The 20,782-nt window shown below is 46.3% G+C and overlaps 1 protein-coding gene across 1 annotated transcript in view; it reads left to right on the plus strand.

Annotated features, from left to right (window-relative positions):
• The window catches only part of COL26A1 (collagen type XXVI alpha 1 chain), a 166,209-nt gene that overhangs the window by 107,325 nt on the left and 38,102 nt on the right, over nt 1-20,782 (plus strand). The window contains exons 4-5 of the mRNA XM_058817935.1: nt 4,168-4,209; nt 17,173-17,234. Coding sequence (XP_058673918.1) covers nt 4,168-4,209; nt 17,173-17,234 — 104 coding nt within the window. The remainder of the gene's footprint in view (nt 1-4,167; nt 4,210-17,172; nt 17,235-20,782) is intronic.

Genomic DNA, 20,782 nt, shown 5'->3' on the forward strand with positions numbered 1-20,782 from the left:
GAGCCTTGCCTCCTGTGCTACATCAATTTTGGAGGCAGCTGTTTGAGATGCAGCTGACCTTGTGCTGATATGGGCAGATTTTTGATGAGCTGCCTGGCATGGCAAGCAATGACCATGTCCTCATCCCTGCAGGAGCTCAATCAGCCCCTTCCTTCCCAGGGGCTGCTCCAGTCGCCCCTCCGTGTGCCTGCTCCTCCTCCCACCCTGCTCTGCCCTTTCTGTCCCACTGCCACAACTGGAACAGCCACATGGATTGAGGAATTGATCTCCTTGAAAAATTATCTCCTTAAAAAATTATTAATTGCTATCTCCAGATTGGGTAATTTTTCATTTTTCTCCTTCTTATCCTCCATGAGCTGCAGACACTCATTCTAAAAGCCAAGGTAGCAACTCAAACAGTTAAACTTAAGCACAAGTGGCTTAAGCACCTCTGGCTTTCCCCAGGCAGCCAGAGCCTACCTTTTTCTCTTAGGACATCTCTTTTCCTCTTAGGACATCTCTTTTCCTCTTAAACCATTTTTATTTTTTTCCTTAGAACACCTCTTTTTCTCTTACAACACCTGGAACATCTCTGTGTCCTCTAACATGTATTTACCTGGACAGTCATGGGATTGTTTTTGACAAAAAAATCTGGAATTTTGCTTTATTGGTACAGGTTCCAAGTTGCTCATACCCCTAATCCTGCAGAACGTTTGCCCGGGAAGAAAGAGGGATTGTACTCAATTTTGCTTAATTAAATCAACCTAAACTAATTGTCAGCTAATAAAATAGTGTTGGTCAGCTCATAAAACAGAAATGAAGATTAAAAGAGCAGTTGCCATGAACAGGTGGTAACTCTGTTTCCAAGTTAGACCACATTACTCTCTGGCACAGAATCTCTGAGAATACCTCATATTCCAGTTTTTTTTTTCAAAAAAATGTTTATGAAACTTATAAAATATAGAGCTCATTTTATAACCAATTTTCTATCTCACCTGCCAAGAGCAGTGGGGGTTGAGCCAGCACAAGGCGGATGCAGAGTTTTAGGCAGATGTCCAGAAATGGATTCTCTGCACAGGGCTGTGGAATACATTTCTACCTTTGACTGGCCTTTCTGTTACCATTCTTGAGGTTTGGTTTTTTCTTTCTTGTTGCTATTACAGAAAAGACCTAGCAAACATTTTCTTAATGTCATTGATCTTGACCTGACACTGTTGTGCAAAGGGAGAAACTCTGTTCTCACTGTGGATGCTGTTTAACTCTAGATGTATCTTGAGTTAGTTAACAGGATCCCTCTGGACTTGGCCTTTAGTATTTTTGTTGACTCTGCAGATCTTGCAGAAGGCATTAAACATTTATCTAATTTCATCTGGAAAAGACTAAACTGGAATCTTTCTCTGCTTCTCAAAGTAGAAGCAGAACTCGGTGGTTTGAAGTTGCTGTTAATGGTTGAATGATGAAAGAAAATTTATTGCATAGTGATTATTTTATTATTGGGATAAGAGTGCAAAACCATATGGTTTGGAGCATTTTGTTATGGCTTGCAGGTAATGCGGATGCTCTTAGTGGTGCAGGGCTTCCAGCACCAAAGAAATTTGCCATTTTCTGTGACCACCCATTCCCAAAAATCTCATGCAGGATGTGCTTGGTTGCTCTTCAGTCCTCAAACGTGAAAGACAAGATTAATTTTCCTCCCCTTCACTCAGGATCAAAGTGGTGCCTTATGCAGCTCCTCAGGCTGCGCTGACAGTGTCAGAGCACAGGGGAGGCTTCTGCCAGACTTGGGGTTCAAATGTGAAGCTCAATTCTTGTTTCTCTGCACTCCTCTTGCAGCTGACGTGTCCTTCCCCGGCATGCAGGACAGCTGTTGTGGCCAAGGGTAACCAGATTTGAGGTTCTTTGGGATGAGGGGGTCCCAGTCATTGGTTTCCCTTGGTCTGGATTGAAGGCACTTCAGACAGTAGTTCATGTTCAAACTCAGGTGTTTATTATTTCTTATCAGTAAAACTGTCTCACTACTGTGAGTTCTGCAGCTTTTCATTAGAAGGCACAAAGGAGTGACACAGCAGAGCTGGAGGAAAGTTAAAGCATCATCCTCCAAAGAAATGTGTGTGGTCTTTAGTGACTCTCTGAGGGTCCTGAGGGGCTCCAGACATTGCCCAGATTGGCACTGGTGTAAATGCACCAGCACCTCCTGTTCCTGCCAGTGAGGATGAGTAGGGCTGTGAGCAACTTGGCTGCTCAGCTTCCCAGGCCTCTGCACAAACCCATCCAGGACCCCAGACTAACAAAAACCACATTCAAAGCAATTATCTGATCTTGTTTGGTTGGTTTTAATGCGATGTTTCTAGACACTGGTACAACAAACACACTCTTGTAAACTCTTGTAACAGTTGTTTGCAGTTAGTATCTTCAAGATGGTTTTGTGTGTGTGATCATGACTAATATCCATCACTTCAGTGGGACTGTCACCCTCTGCTGCTGGGGGAAGTTTTTCCTACTAAAACAATTATTTTCTCAGCTTGTTTAGCATTTTTCTTTTTCATTTTATTGCCCTTTTAGTCACAAAACACAGATACAGATTTGCTCATATATTTCCAGATGAAAGTGCTTTGTGATTCACAGACCTAAATAATTAGGTCTTCACAGACCTCAGACTGGTTGTAAAGGCAGTTGGAGTCATCATCTCTGGCTTTACACTTGGAAACAGAAAAAGTCTGTAGGGGGAAGGTGACCAAACCAGCTGAGAAGCTCTGTAGTGTACTCTGTTTTTCTAAGCATTAGGAGATGCTGCTGTGCCCATACTGCTAAAGGCCTTCCCCTCTTCTTAATCCCCTCTCTTTTTGTCACAAACATCATTTTTAGCACATGCACCAGCAGCTGGGAAGGTGCTGGATTCTCCTCCCCATGGCTCACCCAAAACAACAGCAGCTGCTCTTCCTCCTGGCACCTGGGGCCATTTATTCCCCATTGTGGGTGATGGAAGCAGTGACTGCTGTTACCCCAAAAACCACCCCAACCCCAATCCCTGGCCCTTTCACCCTGAGCCAGGGTGGATGCTGCAGCCTGTTCCCTCCAGGAGGTCTCTCTGAGGCTGTATTTCCTGGAATTGTATTTCCTGGAAGTGCCACCTATGAATCAGAGATGTCACAGAGTCATATCAGAAGGCAAATAGCAAAAGTCCAATTTATTTGATCCTCTCTTCTTTTTAGATCTTAGTTTGCCACAGGTGGACCTGATTAGTCATTTAATGCATTTCACATGCTAGACTAATTAACAAGACACTGTAAATGTCTTTTTATAAACATTTGTAAACAACCTCATGAGAAAACCAGCAAAGCAGATTGTTAAAAAATCACCTGCAGATGATTTTAATATTTGACTATCACTGTTTATCTCCAGCTCCCTAAAGTTTCCCAGGCAATTCATGGCAAAACTTATCCTGCTTTCTCTCTCTGTGGCCAGGCTGTCACATCCTCACTGCAAGCACCATCTCCAGAGGAGTTTTGGGGCAGTTTTGGGGCTGGTGGAGCCTTTGGGAGGGCAGCGTGTGCTGTGCATGCCAGGGCTGCTGCTGGCCCAGGGGTGATGGAGGTGCTCCTGTTGCTCACCCAGGCTTGCATTGCCCCCCCAGCTGAGGGAACTTTCCCCTGCTGAGGCAGGGCTGTGCAGGGAGAGGCTTTGCCACCAGCAGTGCTCATTCATTCCCTGTCTCAGTGCTCATTCCCTGTCCCAGTGCTGGTTCCCTGTCTCAATGCTCATTCACTCCCTCTCTCAGTGTCACTCCCTGTCTCAATGCTCACTCCCTATCTCAATGCTCACTCCCTGTCTCATTCCCTGTCTCAGTGCTCATTCATTCCCTCTCTCAGTGTCATTCCCTGTCTCAGTGCTCACTCCTTGTCTCAATGCTCATTCCCTGTCTCAGTGTCATTCCCTCAGTGCTCATTCCCTGTCTCAATGCTCATTCCCTGTCCCAGAGCTCACTCCCTCCTCTCTCAGTGCTCATTCATTCCCTGTCCCAGAGCTCATTCCCTGTCTCAGTGCTCATTCCCTGTCTCAGTGCTCATTCCCTGTCCCAGAGCTCACTCCCTATCTCAGTGCTCATTCCCTGTCTCAGTGCTCACTCCCTGTCTCATTCCCTGTCTCAGTGCTCACTCCCTCAGTGCTCACTCCTTGTCTCCCCCGCAGGTTCCTCTGGCCCCCAGCTCGGCTCCTCTCCCAGCCAGGACCGTAAGTGGCACCATGGGCAGACCCCAGCAGCCTGGGGGAGGGGGGCAGTGCCAGCCTGGGTTGTCCTTTGCTTCTGGGAGGGGGGCTGTGAGTCTCTGCCTCAGTTTCCCTCGAGCATCTGGAAAAGGAATGGCCTGATTCTCTCTGGGAACTGCCCAGGAGGTGCCTGATGAGCACCTGGGAAAGGTCACCCTGCTTTTACTTTCCTCTTCCTTGCTGGGTTCACTGTCTGAGAGAGGACACCAGGCTCAGGGCTGTCTTAGGAGACCTGTTGTGCTGTCCTTGCCATTTAAGCTCATGCTTCTCTTTTTCCCAACCTGCTTCTCATCAATCTTTTGGGGTGGGATGTGAGAAGAGCCAGGAATGGGTTTATCTGGGTTGAGTCCTCAGAGGGAGGGTGGCTGTGGCCTCATTTGCAGTTGCAGGCTCTCCCTTGAGGTTCCTCAGCCATTGGCATCCAGCAGCCTGGTGTCTCCTTGTGTCTGAGTGTGTTGGAACAGCCTCCCTGAGAAAACCAAACTGGTTTTAAAGGTTGAAAGTGGATGAAATCTGATTTGTTGCTTGCTGGTGCATAAGCTGTGTGTGGTAAATCCCCAAAATGATGTTAAAAATTGCTTCAAAGTTCTCTGGTGCAGATTTAATTTTAGTCATTCAGCTTCCAAATGATGCTCTGATTTTAGGATGTGGGCTAAACCCTTTGGAAGTGTGGGGCCAGGCAACAAGGCAGAGACAGTGGGTATGGGTTGGATGTAGTTATGTACTTTTTCTACACCCTGGTGATCTGCATCCCAACATTTTAGGACTGTCACTTCAGGCAAGGTGGGCAGGTAATAACAGTGTTATATTTACCACTGGGAGGCTTTCAGAAGTGTGAGGAGCTGCTGCTGTGTTTCCCAAAGGCACAGGAAGGTCTGTGTGATTTCTTTCACACTGCAATGTTCCTCCTAAGCACTGCAGCACACAGAGAGCTGCAGATGCCTCTGGCTGCACTCAGGCACTTCCAGCCCTTCCCAAGGTGGGTGTCTCTGCCTGGCCTTTGCTATTGGCTCTTTCTGAGGCTTCAGCCCATTAGAAACTTTACTTTCAGGGAGTGAAGTGGAATTTAAGCTATCTGAATACAGTCCTTTGTGTCAAATCAAGTGATTTGTTAAAGTGAGGCCAGATTTGTGGGGAGAATCAATCTTTTTTATTAGATCAACTGATGTGGAAAAAGCAGACAAACTTGCAGGCGTATTAACCCCTCTGCTTGCCTGTGTTGGTATTTCAAGAATGAAGAGACCTGTGTGCCAGGGGAGGCTGTGATTTAGGCTGTTCCTCCACAGTCTTGGTCTGAACACAGGCATGGATGGTATTTTTGGGTGTACACTTTTTGGGGAGAAAGCCTTTTCTCCCTCTGTATTTGGACACTAGATGTTACTACAGAACAAATAATGGGCTCTGCTCTGCAGCTGACTCATTGTGCAAGTCTGGGGCTAATTACTGAATCCCTGTGTGCCTCCATTTCCATCTGTAACATGTCACAGATGCCCACCATTCATAAATCCCTTTCAGATTTCCAGATGAGGTGCTGTGTAAGTGTAGACCAGCATTAGTTTATGCATATTGTGCTGGAGGATAACACAAACCACATGCAGCAGAGGAGCCTCACAGATGTGTCTCCTTCCCCTGCAAAAGGAAAGGCCCAGGCTGATGATTTAGCACAGCACTAATTGGGCTAAAATAGGAGATTGCTTTTGTACTTTTGCAATTGTCACCATTCAAGTCCTCATTTACCAATGGTTCTTGGAGGAAGCCCAGTGCTTCCCTTTGAGCTGAGGAGAGCTGCAGTGCCTTGCCTTTGGCAGCACAGCAATTTACAGCAAACACCCCCTGTGCCCTCATTCCCCACCTCTGGAGAGGGACTGGGCCATGCCCTGGTGGGAATGTGCATCCTGCTCGGCCTCCAGCTGCACTTTGCACATTTTTGCTGGCATTTCCTAATCTCCAAGCAGAGGCATTTGTTTGCAGTGCCACTCCTGGGTGTTGCACACCCAGGAATCCTCATTTATTGATAAGAAAAGCTGTTCCCATGGCTGCAGGCAAGTGAGGGCCTGGCAGCTGTTCAGCATTAAGTCAGTTCTCAAAGTTTAAAGGATTTGTGGGCTGTGATGGTTTGGGTTCAGGCAATTAACTCTGGTGAACTGCCTGAGAGTGTCTTGCAGACACATTTCATGGAGAAAGATGAACTTAAACAGTTAAGAGCTTTGATTTGATGAAGTGCCCTCAAGTTTCTGTATGGTACTGTTGGGGCTAAACTCAGTGGGTACAAAACCTAGGAGCTCTCTGACTGCAGGAGAATTATGGTTGTTTCTTCCCATTGCAATCCGGCCCTGTGCTTGTTTTGAAGTGCCAAAATCACCCCTGTTGCCAGCAGGCACCAGTGACTGCGCATTGGCCTCTAAAGCTCAGGCTGTGTCATTTAAAGCCCTGCTTGGAGCTTTTTTGTCAGTGTATTGTTGCCTGGTGCTCAGAAGTGACTGTTGATGGTGTGGGGTTGGAGGGATGGAGGTGTCTCTGGAAGTATCCAGTTCCTTCTTGCTGTATTGCAAGCAAATTGCACCATTCTGAGTTTATCCATTTTGGACTCTTCTCCCTGTTCCTCATCAGTGCTCAGAGGGAGGGTCAAAATTCATTATGAGAACCTCCACAGCTGTAAAAGTAACATAATATTGAGGTAGAGTGTGTGGGGTGACAGGCTGGGAGAGAAGATTGGCTGACACCCAGCCTTACCCAATGCTTGCCATGCTCCAGGAGAAATCTCCCCACATGTTAGGCCTTCTTTCATGGGTCTAAACTTGCCATTTAAAGCATTTTTAAGGAGAGTTTCAGGGTGGAATCATCTAGAACCTCAAAATGAGGCTCCTCAGACTGCCACCAGGATGAGGGCTCTTGGGGACATGCTGTGCTGTTTGTCACAGGGCAGAGAAAGGGCAAATAGGCAAATGGTGATTAAAGTCTTAGTCCCATCAGAAACTGAATAGATCCCCATGTTGGGAAGAGTTTAGTGAGATTTGATTAAAACAACAGAATGCAGTAATCCTGGAAAACATTGTGATTATGAATATCCTTTGATTTTTTTGAATCTAAAATGAGTTGGAGGTGTAGCTTCTTTAGAAGAGTTAAAAATCTGAAGCTGAAACTGAAATGTGCCTGGCTAAACCCAAGCAGATATTTCCTCTACTAATTTTCCTTCACCCAGAAGTTAACAAGGCAACAACAGAAAACAAACCCAAACAAAAAGTCCTTTGCACAGCTCTGTGCTCCCCAGTAATGGGATGCAAATGTTATTACCTTGTTCTTCACATGATGGAGACCAGAGGATGTGAGGGATTTGCTGGGTCCCCTGAAAGCCCAGAGTCCCTGGGTGTCCTGGAGAATAAAATCACAGCTGCAGAGAGATGTGGGAAGGATTGCTCTTGCTGCTGCTCACATCTGTAAGGACCATGCAGAGCTCAGGGGGATTTAGATAAGGGGTAACAGCAGCAGGAGGCAGAGTGAGGGTCCTTGAGGGATGTCCTGTGTGACTGTGTTCACAGGGGTCTGAGGATGAGGGAAGAGATGAGGATCTGACTCCATATTTCAGAAGGCTTGATTGATTATTTTATGATATATATTATATTAAAACTATACTAAAAGAATAGAAGAAAGGATTTCATCAGAAGGCTGGCTAAGAATAGAGTAAGAAGGAATGATGACAAAGATTTGTGGCTTGGACTCTCTGCCTGAGCCAGCTGACTGTGATTGGCCATTAATTAGAAACATCCAACATGGGCCAATCACAGATGCACCTGTTGCATTCCACAGCAGCAGATAATCATTGTTTACATTTTCTTCCTGAGGCCTCTCAGCTTCTCAAGAGGAAAAATCCTAAGGAAAGGATTTTTCATAAAAGATGTCTGCGACAGTCCTGGACCTGTGAGCCACCCCAGCCCAGCTCCAAGTGCTCACTGGTGCTCACTGGCCTTGTGCAGGGCTGGGGAGTTGGGTGAGGGCTGTAGGGGCCCTTCAGAGCCCCAGGGAGGGAGGGAAGGAGTGGGGGAGAATGGACAAACAAAGGTGTGTTGATCCTGAGGCTGAAATGCTGACATGGGAAATCAAACCTTTGCAAAAATGCCCCTGGCAATAGTGATAATAACAATCATCATCATCATCATCATTGTGCATTTGCTGGAGAAAGAATGTGCAAACAGTATTTTGATGTTCAGGAAGCCAAATTCTTCTGAATTCTGACCATCCTTTTCAGTGGCTTAAAGAGTTCTTTTCCTTATTGGCCTTTCAGCTGATTTTTTTGTCTTGGCTAAAGGAAACCAGGGCTAAATGTTCAGTATGAGGAACAACTAGAGCTTGACTGAGCATCCTGAATGTCACAGGTCTGTGGGTTGCAGGGACTTTGAGCAGAGAGGAGATGTCCAACCCTAGAGATGCTCTGCAGCTCTCCAGCCCCAAGTAATAAAACCCAAAGCAGGGGTGGAATTTGAGGTCAGAAATCCCAACTGGAAACAAGATGAATATTTTCTATCTATCTAATGGTTAACTTTGGATGCAGTTCAGTAAGGAAACCTTGCTTGTCTGGCTCTGTAGTGTCTTTATGAAACACAAACCCCAGCTCAGCACACGTTGCTTGGCTCCAGACTGTGAGAGATTCCCTGTCCTGTGTTACACAGGTGCAGAACCAATATTGTGAGAGTCCCCGCAGACTTCACTGTGAGCCTCATTCAGATGTTTCCTTTTGTCCTGTCTGCTTCCTTATTTCATCTTACACTGCACCATATTTTGACTGCATTTTCCCTGTGATTGCTTCTCCCAGCAGGGAGAGGCAGTCTGCTTTGTGAGGGATGTGAAGCCATCTCAATGTGAAAGGCAGTTTTGAGTGTAGTGGAGTTTCTGTGTGTTCTTCACTGGGTCCCGTGAAGTTTCTCTCTGTGTCATAGAGCAGGGATTAAGGAGAAATGAATTCAGCTCAGTGATGGTGGGATCAGACATGGGATTTTGGCATAGTGAGGACTGCACTCTGTAGTGTTTTCCCTGGGAAGGAGCCCCAGGCCCTGTAGACATCCTGCCCTCAGCTTCCTTTGCACTGCACCTCATTTTCTCCCAGAACACTTTCTTGTAGTCACTAAAACTCCTGATTTTCTTTTTGATTTTCCTTCAGTTGCATTTCATTTGATGATACCTCCTTTTCAGAGTGTTTGTAAGAAATTCTTTTCTCTTTCTGGGATTTGAATGGATCAGTTTTGGCGAGCTTTGGTCCATGTCCCTGAACTTGCAGTCTGCTTTGTGAGGGATGTGAAGCCATCTCAATGTGAGATGAAATTTTGAGTGTAGTGGAGTTTGTGTGTGTTCTTCTCTGGGGCCCATGAAGTTTCTCTCCATGTCATAGAGCAGGGATTGAGGAGAAATTAGTTCAGCTCAGTGATGGTGGGATCAAACATGGGATTTTGGCATAGGGCTGGATTCACTGTAGTTTTTTCCCTGGGAAGGAGCCCCAGGCCCTGTAGACATCATGCCCCCATCTTCCTTGGCTGGAAAACCTGTGGAATCCCTCTTTAAATCTGGGAACTTTCAATCTAGTTTAGATTTGTCTTGCTGTGAGAGGTTTCTAGATACATATCATCCTCCTACCTTTGTTTCTTTATTTTCTGTCCTTTTATTTGCTTTGTCTGCTTTGCTGCCATGCCCTGTGAACCAGGGCAGGGTTTGTTTGGTGCAATATCAAAATTATTGAGTAGCTCCAGTGCCACCAGCATCACTTGGAGCTCCAGGATCAGCAGCTCCAGTCAGCAAGGCTTTAGCAAACATGCTGGACAGATAAAATCTTTGTTTTCAGGGTAACTTCAGTCAGGGTGTGTTAGTGAAATGTCCTTGTAAAAATAAAGATGATGCATTTCTATCCAAAAATGTTGCATCAAAACCCAGCCATTCCCTGCTAAACGTTCCTCTGGCAGATGGAGATGGATTGGACATGGATCTCACAGCTGAGGATTCCCTGTGAATGAATGATCCTGATCAAATTCCCAATGCTGACAGAGCACCAGCCTCACCAGCAGGATGGGGAAGAGCACAAATCCCCAGGCTGAGAGGAACTGTGGATAAAATTAGTGACTGGGGTGGGAATGTGCATGTGTGAAATCTTAAATAAAACAAGGTGAGTGTTTAAGAATAGACCTGGGTATAATGGAGGGGTTTTGAATTGATTTGCCAAATAAAAAATAAAAAAAAGGAAAGCAAAATTATTTGGGAGAATCTGAAATGGAAAAATTTCAGGTTTTGACACAGTGTAATAACTAAAATATGGGTTTGGGTCAACCAGAATTGTTTCTTTTGACCCAAACAAAACCATTTATTTTCACTTAAGACTGTATAATATATTCATTTATTTTTACTTTAAGCGAGATTTGAAAAAAATGCTATTCAAAACTTAAGGCTGAAACATTTAATTCAGAAGGTATGAAAAATAATTTAATAAAAACCCCTAGAGATAATATTGCAAAACTTTAAAAAATTTCACCTATTTTTTCACTTGCAACAATGTACCAAATTTTGTGTAGCTTCTTGAATTGTAGTTTTTACTCCAATAACTTGGAGTAATTTGCATTTTGTGGTAAACTTGCTTTTCACTCGGTTTTGCTGAGGTTTTCCTTACAGACATTTCAAAATCACTGAATATCCTGATAATGAAAAAACATTTATTGTTTGGTTATGGGAAAAAAAACCCCTTTTCCTCTTTAAGAAGGGAAAGAAGAAAGTAGACATGAAAATGAAGTATGAACACTTTACAAGAGGAAAAGGATCAGATAGCAGTTCTCATAAGAAAGGAAATCTGAGCTGCTTTTTAAAGATAGCCAGTAAAGTTAAGGGGAAGGGTTGTTATAACAGAGATATGAGAGACATTGCAAATGGGGGAATTTTGGCAGTGATTGGGGTCTCGTAGCAGAGATGGTGAATTATCTGGAATGAAGGTAAAAAGGCAGAAATATTCTGGAGGTGTTCTGTTTCATATTGATAGGCAACCTAATAACTCACAATTTCCAGGTGAAGATAAAACAATCCAGCCTGCAAAATCCTGATGTGAAAACTGTGGGAAAGAACAAACCCACTTTGATCAAAGATACCATCTTTAAGTTGCTCTGAGCTCCAGGTTCCTGATGTGGGAGATGTTTTAATTGTGCTGATGAGCAGGATGAGTGAGATGTTGTGGGGCTCTGCCAGTCCAGAGTGGAACCTGGATCACAGAATGGTCTGAGCAGGAGGGACCCCAAAGAATCAGAGTCTCACCCTTGAGTGAACAGAAGTGTAAATGCAGGGGGGAAACCTGGATCACAGAATGGTTTGAGCAGGAAGGAACCCAAAGGATCAGAGTCCCAGTCCTGAGTGAACAGAAGTGTAAATGCAGGGTGGAAGGCGAGGCTGTGGCCAGGATGGAGCCTGCAAGGTTTGCCAGAACACAGATTTGGTGCAGCTGGACATGGGAAGTGTTGGGAGAAGAGGCAGTGAGTGCACAGCCCCGAGGCTGCCAGAGCTCCAGGAGAGCTTGGACGCCACTCCAGGGATGCCAGGGTGGGATTGTTGGGTGTCTGTGCAGGGCCAGGAGCTGCACTGGATGATCTTTGAGTCCCTTCCAGCTGAGGATGTTCTGTGGTTTACAATGCACACAGCAAATAAATATCAGGGCAGTAAAAACAGAGCAGTGGAGTCTTAATAATCCTACACTAAACAAAACTCAGAGAGCTTCCCCTTGCAGAAACAGCTCCTGCTCTGGCTTTACTGGGACTGGAGCTGTGGCCAGGGTCAGAGCCCTTCCCTCCCTTTGATTGCTGAGCCTTTGCTCCTCAGGCCAGAGGCTACTGGGTGACAGAGGTGTCCATCCCCTCCCTGCCTGCTGTCAGCCTTTCACTGCTCAAACCCAGTCACACACAGCCTGCTCTAAACAAGCACAATTAATAAAGCCTATCTAGACAACATCTGACTCTCATTAAAGGAAATGTGTTGAAAAAACAGATCCCAGGTTGGCTGTGATTTATGGCCTGGGCCTGCTATCCTTCACAGGCACTGGCGAAAGCTTTTGCAAAGGGCCAGAACATAAACTACTTAAGGAAACTCAGTAACCATGTAAAAAGGCTGGAAGGGTCAAATCAGACAAATTAAAGAGAGGTGGAGATGCAGGCCCAGGCTGGCTGTCCCCCAGCTGGGGCCACCTAGGTAGGCACAGAAGATCCATGTTCATATTTCTGCTGTGGAATTTGACTTGAAATTCCTCCTGTGCCAGTGTCAGAAAGTGTCACTGCTCTTTTTCTGGCTAAAGTGTCCAATGTGTGTGGCAGTAAGGAGATGGAAGGGTCAGTGGTCTGGTGGATTCTCTCAAGAGTGTCCAATAAAACATCAGTGCATGAGATCCTGGGTGATCACAGAGTTAATGGTGCTTCCTATTTCCCTTGGGAGTTTTGAGTTCATCTCTTTGCAAAGAAACATGGTGCACTGGATGAATTTAGCTGAGTTCTTCCAGATTTGCTCGGAGACTGCTCTGAACTTGTCCTGGGGGAAGGTGTCTGCTGAGAAAAACTGCTCTCCTGCTTGCTTTGACAGACAAAATGTTCTTGCAGCTGGACCTTCTTGAGCTGTGTCACTGATGTGTCAGGGCAGAGCTGTGGCTGTGGCGCTGCAGGAGCTGATGCTGCAGTTGCTGCACACTCAGAGCTGTTGTGTTCAGTTCCATGGAGCTGCTGTTGCCTCCCCAGAGCTCCAGCATGGGCTGTTGGCAGCTCTGGTTTGCTGCCCTGCCCTGGGATCACCCAGCCTCTTCTCTTTGTGCATGGCCATGCAATGGAAGTGCTGGACTAGATCAGATGGACGGGGAAGAGCTGCCAGTCAAATTGTGGCACAAAAATTAATATTTTATTTGTTTCTCTGCATATATGTTACATTTGGTCCTTTTTCATCCTTTGACCTTGGATCATTTACATTAAGCTTTTACATGAAGCTAACAATGGATGAAAGGAAAGTGATCCCGGGAGGGGGGAAGTGCCTTGTTTGGAGTCTGAGCAGGTTGAAGCATGAGCTGCAGATGTGATTCTCAGTCCCTGGGCCTGCCTGTGTGCTATGCCCCATTGCACTGCAAGGTTGAAGTTTCTTGTAATAGCAAAATATGGTCTTGAAAAAAAAAACTGGCTGCAAAGACTTTATTTGTTTAAACAAAGGCTTTGTGATTCCAGAATTCTCCCCCCTTTCATATGCTATAAACCACCTCCTCTGAAACACAAATTTTGGAGCAATCCATCAAGAAAAAGAGAGACAGAGCCTTGATCCCTTGACTTCAGTTGAGCTGTGCAATTTATATCTACTGAGCATCTGGCTGTGGGGAAACCAAAAGCTCTTTTACTATTCTGCAGAGACTCTGGGTGTACAAATGAGTGTGGGCTGTCAGAGCTGAGAAATGGGGCAGAGGTGCCAGGAGGTTTCTTTGCCTTTTCACACAAAACTGACCTGTGCCCCATGCTGAAAGCTGGGCTGGTTCCTCCTTTACTGCCCCCAGTGCCACTGTGATAACAGTGCTGAAATCATCAGAGCCCTGCTGGTATCAGGCAGTTACCACACTGTCCTTGTTAGGAACTGAGTGAGGAGTTTGAAGACTTGTGGGGCTTCCAGGCTTGAGAAACTGAAGTGTGCAACTATTTAATAATGAAATTATGCAAAGCAGGAGTGCCAGGGTAACAAAGCAGGAATTCCAGGTTAACAAAGCAGGAGTGCCAGGTTAACAAGGAACCTGAAGTCATCACCTTCTGCTTTAGGTCACTCTCAGGGGTGTATCCAGACTGGAAGCTCAGCTCAGATCTGGAGTGCTCAGATCATCTCCTGTTGGCAAAGCTGCAGCACTGGAGGCTGATCTTTAATCAAAGATGGGTTGAAATATCAACTTTTGTGTCAGGGTTAAGGGGGTCACAGCTGGTACAGAGTACCTTGGTTGTTATTTTCCAGCATGTGAAGTCTTCCATCTCTTCTCTGCATTAGGATTTTCCATTCCTGCAGTTGCATTCCAGCTGAAAGGAGGAATGGGAAGGGAGAGATGTGCTGGGACAGTCTATTGTGGAGACAGACTGGGTGTCACAGGATATGCTGGTACTGTCTCATGTTCATTATCTCAATTATTTATCCTCCCTGCTGGAATATTTCTAAAACAAATCCTACCATGTGTTTTGAGGTTGGGATTCGTAGAGTGAAATCACAACTCCTTTCTCAGAGTTTAGCTGGAAAAATACAAATCTGCCAACTAGGAATAGAAGAGAAATAAACTGTGGTTCTGTGTAGCAACAAGTGATGGATTTCTGCAGATATGGAAAGCGTCTGCTCTGCAGTCCCAGGTCAGAGAGTGTGTGCATTTGCCCCAGTGTTATATTTGTTCCATGAGAAATAATGATGTGAGATTCTCAAACTCTTCTAAGTAACACAGATTGCTTCCACCCTGATCAGAAAATTCAGCTTCACAGTGCCAGGCCTTGGAACCAGCAGCCATCAAGATCAGACACTAAATACTTCAGAGCATCGTGCTCAGGGAAGATATTTATTAGCTTGATTTGTCACCACCATTCTCAGTGTTCCTGCAAGGACAGCTGTGGATTCCAGCCCCTGAAGAGTTCTGCAGCCCTGAGCATTCATCTCTGCCTTCCAAAGCCTTGTCTGCCTGTTGGTCAGATAAATAAATGTCACATGGATTTGTTGGCAGGACTCTTGCCTTAGTAAGGTCTTTTGCATGAAGATATCCACTTTCTGGATTATTTAAATGTCTTTTGGGCCCAGTCTAAGTACCTTGGGTGTGGATCTGGGTTTCCAGGCATTTCACAACAGAAAGGGTCAGAGATCAAATCCAGCCTGAATTTAAGTAGTTCTATTTCTGACCCAGGCTGTTTCAACATCACTGACATGAAGATCACATTAGTACAAATATCACATGCAGTGACACTGCTGGGTTCTTTCCTCTTCTGTTACTGTGTCCATTTCAATCAAACCTTTCCTATTGCAAATGCACCTGAGAGGGCTCTTTGAGATGCTCTTCAAGAGCAGAAAGAGCTGCTGGACTGGTGCTGGTTCTGAAGCCTGTCCTTCCCCTGGGGAGCTGATTGATTCATCCCTGTGCACAGGGGTGGTACAAACACCTTTTTTAATGAGCTGAGCTCTCCAGAGGGACCTGAAGTGCTCAGTCCATCTCAGAGATGGTTTCCAGGCAGTTCAAGTCAGTCTCTCTAAACCTGTGGGAGTTACTGATATCTGCAAGCCAGCAGAAGTGAGAATAGGACTCTGTGTTTTATTTGCTCTGTAACACATCTGGTGCCTCTCTTGGCTCCTGGGAGCACTGGATTTACTCACTCTTATCTTTCTGTGGGGATGAGCAAGATCAAAAGCCTGAAGCCAGTTCCATACAGGAACCAATTCCCTGTTTCACACACCACAAGCAGATCCAGACCAAACAAGCCTCATCCATTTCCTTCCCCAAAGGACAGTGCACTTATGGCACTTGCATGTTCATGGGTCCATTCAAGCCAAAAGAGATTGCCCAAGATCTATTGCAGAAAATAAAAATAAAGTCCATGTCAGTATTGACCTGTGAGGAAATCCCTCCATCTGAGTGTTCCTGAAGCATCAGATGCTTTTTCTGCAGAACTTTGTATATTATGAGGGGGAAAATCTATGTCTGGCTCCTTTGGGAAGCTACACAGCTCCTCACAGAGGGCCAGTGTGAGAATTCCTTTGGAAAGTGGATGCAGTGGGCTGCTGTTAGCATTCAAACAATCTTTTTAGCCTGTAAATCACGTGGGTGGAACAGCCCAGCTTCCTGTTCTTCCAAGCCATGCACTCAAATCTTTGCATGGCTAAGAGCCACCAGGGCAGGCAATGTGCTCCACAGAGCCAGCAAGAGACTGGGGATGGAGAGTGGAGAGGTCCCCTGGGGGGCCTTGTGCAACAGGGGACAAATCTTGTTGGGGGGACAGCAGAGCTCAAATATTGGGGTGTTCCCTCAGGGCAGAATCCATGTTCACCCATTCCTTGCCATAGAGAACCTTTGGGTTTCCCCACCATCCTCTGCATCCCTGCAGCCTCAGCTGCACCTGAGCAGTCTGTAGGGGCTCAGGAACTGTGGGACAACATTCCCAGCCCTGTGGAAGCACAAGAGTTAAATACTTCTGTGATGGTGTTCACAGGGGTTCTTGGATGAGGGAAGAAATGAGGATCTGACGCCATGTTTCAGAAGGCTTGATTGATTATTTTATGATATATATTACATTAAAATGATACTAAAAGAATAGAAGAAAGGATTTAATCAAAAGGCTAGCTAAGACTAGAAAAGGAGTGGAATGAATAACAAAGGCTTGTGTCTCGGATAGAGAGTCAGAGCCAGCTGACTGTGATTGGCCATTAATTAGAAACATCCAACATGGGCCAATCACAGATGCACCTGTTGCATTCCACAGCAGCAGATAATCAATGTTTACATTTTGTTCCTGAGGCCTCTCAGCTTCTCAGGAGAAAAAATCCTAAAGAAAGGATTTTTCATAAAAGTTGTCTGCACCACCACACCAGCGTGCACCAGTGGCAGGATAAGTGTCTCTGTCTATGACAGCAGGCCATGCTGGTTGGCAGCATGAAAAATCTTAAAACTGATTTTTATTTCATCTACCTTCTGCATTTTGGGACCTTCATTTCACACTCTGCCCCACTGAACATCCCCAAACAAGGTTCATGTAACGTGCCTGGTGAGCTGCGCACTGGATTTGAATATTTATTTTGCTCCATAACTGATCTTGACTCACTTTTCCATGAGCCCTGGATAAAGGGATCAGCCTGGAGCTGTGTGTGAGCACACAGAGCAGCTGGCAGTGTGACATGGCTGTGTTTTGTTCTCTCTGTGACATGAGTGTGTTCTGCTCTCTCTAGAGTGCATGAACTGCACCAGGCTGGCTGACATGAGCGAGAGGCTGAACACGCTGGAGGCCAAGGTAAGGAGCTGCCTTTATTCTATTCCACCAACATTTCCAAGAGTTTCTGGCGAAAAACACATCGAGTTGGCTGGCCTGGATTGATCAGTGCCTCCTCCTCTCTCCGTGGCAGTGGCTGTGTCCCAGAACATGAGGCACTGTTTGCCCCTCGCCCTGCTCCTTCCTTCCCCTTCCCACATGGCTGCATCCCTGCCTCAGCCCAGCTCCTCCAAAATCCTGCTCAGACCTCAGAAACACCTTGCCAAGTGTTGCCATCATGTTTATTTACCACTGTTTGCCTGTCCCACCTGCCCTCCCTCTGCTCTGCTGTATTTCTTCAAGTACAATCCAGTCCTGCTTTTTTTATCCCTTTTCTGAAGGGTGGGAGGCTCTCATACATACTTTAGTGGAGACAAATATTAGGGGGAGACCTTCACATTGTGAATTTGTTTTTTTTCCCCTACAAATAGTTTTAATTTCTACCTACTGGGATTCAGATAAATTGTTCCAGTCTAGCAACAAAGCAGCTGAGTCAGCATTCCCCTTTGATCTGTGGTCCCTCCTGTGGCAGCCCACTCCTGGCTGCTACTTATCATGCTTTGGTCCCTTTAAGGCATTTACTGCTGTTATTATTCATTTACTGATGCTTATCAATGACATAAAAGAATTTAGGGAGAAACCTTTGTGGAGGGAGGTGGTGATTGTGTGGTGTTTTTGAGGCCAGTACATGATATTATGGTAATTTGGGAATTGTTTGTGCTGAAATGAAGTCTGGAGCCTCCTCAAAGCTGGGGGTCCTCTTGCAGGGCAGGACAGAGGGACAGGACAGAGGGACCCCTGTGTGTGCAGTCCTGAGTGCAGGTGAGCCACAGGCCTGGCCTCAGAGAGATGTGAATCAGCCCTTCCCTCCCAAGCTGGACCTTGCTTTGCTGTCCAGGATTTTCTCTGTCTGGGTGACTGGAAAAGGACAAGCAGAGGCTGTCCTGTCTGTCCTGTCTGTCCTGTCTGTCCTGTTTGTCCTGTCTGTCCTGTCTGTCCTGTTTGTCCTGTCTGTCCTGTTTATCTTGCCTGTCCTGCCTGTCCTGTTTGTCTTGTCTGTCTTGCCTGTCCTGCCTATCCTGCCTGTCCTGTCTGTCCTGTCTGTCCTGCCTGTCCTGTCTGTCCTGTCTGTCCTGTCTGTCCTGCCTGTCCTGTCTTGCCTGTCCTGTCTGTCCTGCCTGTCCTGCCTGTCCTGCCTGTCCTGTCTGTCCTGCCTGTCCTGCTATCACTCCTCCTCTGCTGCCTTGTGCTGCTCAGCACTGCTGTGGGAACTGTCAGGGTACCTTTGCTGATTCCCAACTTCTGGGACTCTGCCTGGGCCCTCCCAGGGACTCCCCTGACTCTCCTGGAGTGGTTTTGTGTCAGGAAAGAGATGCACTGGATCTTTTCAGTCTTCAGGTTCTTGTTTATTGTTACCTTATCTAGAGTTTTGCACACTGTCCACACCAGGCTCAGCACGCTGGAAAAGCACCACAGAAATGGCCAACAATCTCTTGGTACAAGGGCTTTTAAAGCTAAGCTGTCCAATTAGGAACTGACACCTGGATTATTTCCCTTTTAACCCAATAACTGATCCCAAAGAGCCCACAATCCTGACTTTTCCACCCAATTACAAAATGCCACTCAAACCCATGGAGAAGGAGGAAGAAGAAGGAAGAAGAAGAAACCCAGGACGACACCGTGCCCTCCATCTTGCTTCCATCCACAACACACTAAAAATCCCAAAACCTCAATTTCTCACCAAGTGATACACCTACACTGCTCTCCATAATCTATTTCACACTTTTGTGGATTCCAGTCTATTCTGGAGTTTAGGAAACTTTCTCCATGAATGAGGGTCAAAGTCAGTGCTCCCCTGTGGGTCAGGGCACCCCAGAGCAGACAGAGAAATATCCCAGGTCTCTGGGTTTGCACAGGTAACAAGGTGTAATGGCTGATGGCAGCTCAGCTGGGGCCTGGCAGGACTTTGGGGAGGGGGAAGGAGGTTCCACCTGCCCAGACCCCTTTGGGAAGTCAGGCAGAGAGTGCTGTGTCTCTGATTTAGTGCTGCAGTCAGGCACTTGGTGCTGTGGCTGTGATGGTTTCCCTCCTGACTTCCCTCTGCTCCCACACAGACCCAGCTGGGAGCAAGGCTCATCAAAAGGGTTCACTTTTACAGAGGAAAATGAGTTATTGCCTTCCTTTTTGAAGTACTAAAGACCATGTGTCTGCAAGGAGACCTTCTGCAGCACAGCCCAGCAAGGTCCTTATCAATCTTTTGGCTTCCACTTTGTTTGAAAAGCTGTGGATGCTTTGCAAAAATTGACTGTAGCAATGAAAGAGAGAGTGAAGCAACAGCACACAACTGCTGGTGCTGTACACAGGAGAAATGTGCTGATTCCCCCTTTTTTCAAGGTTAATTTAAGTTCAGTTTGATCTCTGTAGCAATCTAATGAACTCAGTTGTTATTGTTCAACAATAGCCAGCATCATTTAAAAGGTGCTTATGTTTGTTTGGTGGTGTCTGCATTCCTGCTCTGGATTTTGGAGGAAGATTCCTGTTTGATGGTCTGAATGTGAAGTTGTCTCTCAGCTGTCCACACTGTCTTCTTGTAATGTCCCATTTCACCACAACAACCTGAAGCTGTTTTGAGGAGCCCAGGAAGGGTGGGATGGGCACACACATCTCTGCCTGTGCCAGAGGCTGTTTCCCACTGGATTTTTGCAGGTTTTTTCTGCAAAGGCAGATATGGAATTTCATCTTCCCCACAAGCAGAGCTGGATTTTCCTGCCACAGTGCTGCTCCCTCTGGAGGGAGCTGAAGTTGAGGCACTTTGCTGCTTTTGCTCTTTTGAATTTCAGCCCAGAATGACCAAGGTGAGCTCAGGGCATGGCAAGGGGAAAAAACAGCCTGAGATTTCTTCTTTTCCCACTCCTCTTCAGCTTTTATAGCAGCCCCCCTAAAAATGGGGATAAAACCAGCAATGGTCTCATCTTTCCTATTACAAGGGTGAGCTAGTTCATCCAAATTGTAAGATCAGTGTCCAAATGAGGTAATAAAAGCAACCCTCTGATTTTAGTAATATGAGAGTTGGATCAGAAGGTGAGAAGCAAAAATAAACACAGAGCAAATGGAATGAAAAACGAGTCATTAGGGACCAGTGCTTTTATTGCCCTTGGGGAGGAGAGAGGCTGAGCCATGGCTCAGCTGCAGCAGAACCAAATCCTCAGGTGCCTCACACCTTGCTGTGCTGCCCCAGGATGTCCTTGTGCCTGCAGGAGGGGTTTCTGCAGGCAGGGAGGTGAGGGCAGATGGAATCAGGCTCCATCCTCATCTCCTGTTCCCAGCTGCCACATTGTCCCCCCAGGATGGAGCTCATGTGCTCACCAGCCCCACTGAGTGCCAGAGTTCTGAGCCTGATTGATGGTGCTGAGCTGGAAATGTACAGGGCACAGCACCTGTGCCAGGGAGGATGGTGCCCACCCTGGGCTCCAGGACAAGAAATGCTGTGGACTGGAAGAAAAGCACCCCTTCCCCAAGCCCCAACATGC

Source organism: Ammospiza caudacuta, chromosome 20, assembly GCF_027887145.1.
Source record: "Ammospiza caudacuta isolate bAmmCau1 chromosome 20, bAmmCau1.pri, whole genome shotgun sequence".
Lineage (NCBI taxonomy): Eukaryota > Metazoa > Chordata > Aves > Passeriformes > Passerellidae > Ammospiza > Ammospiza caudacuta.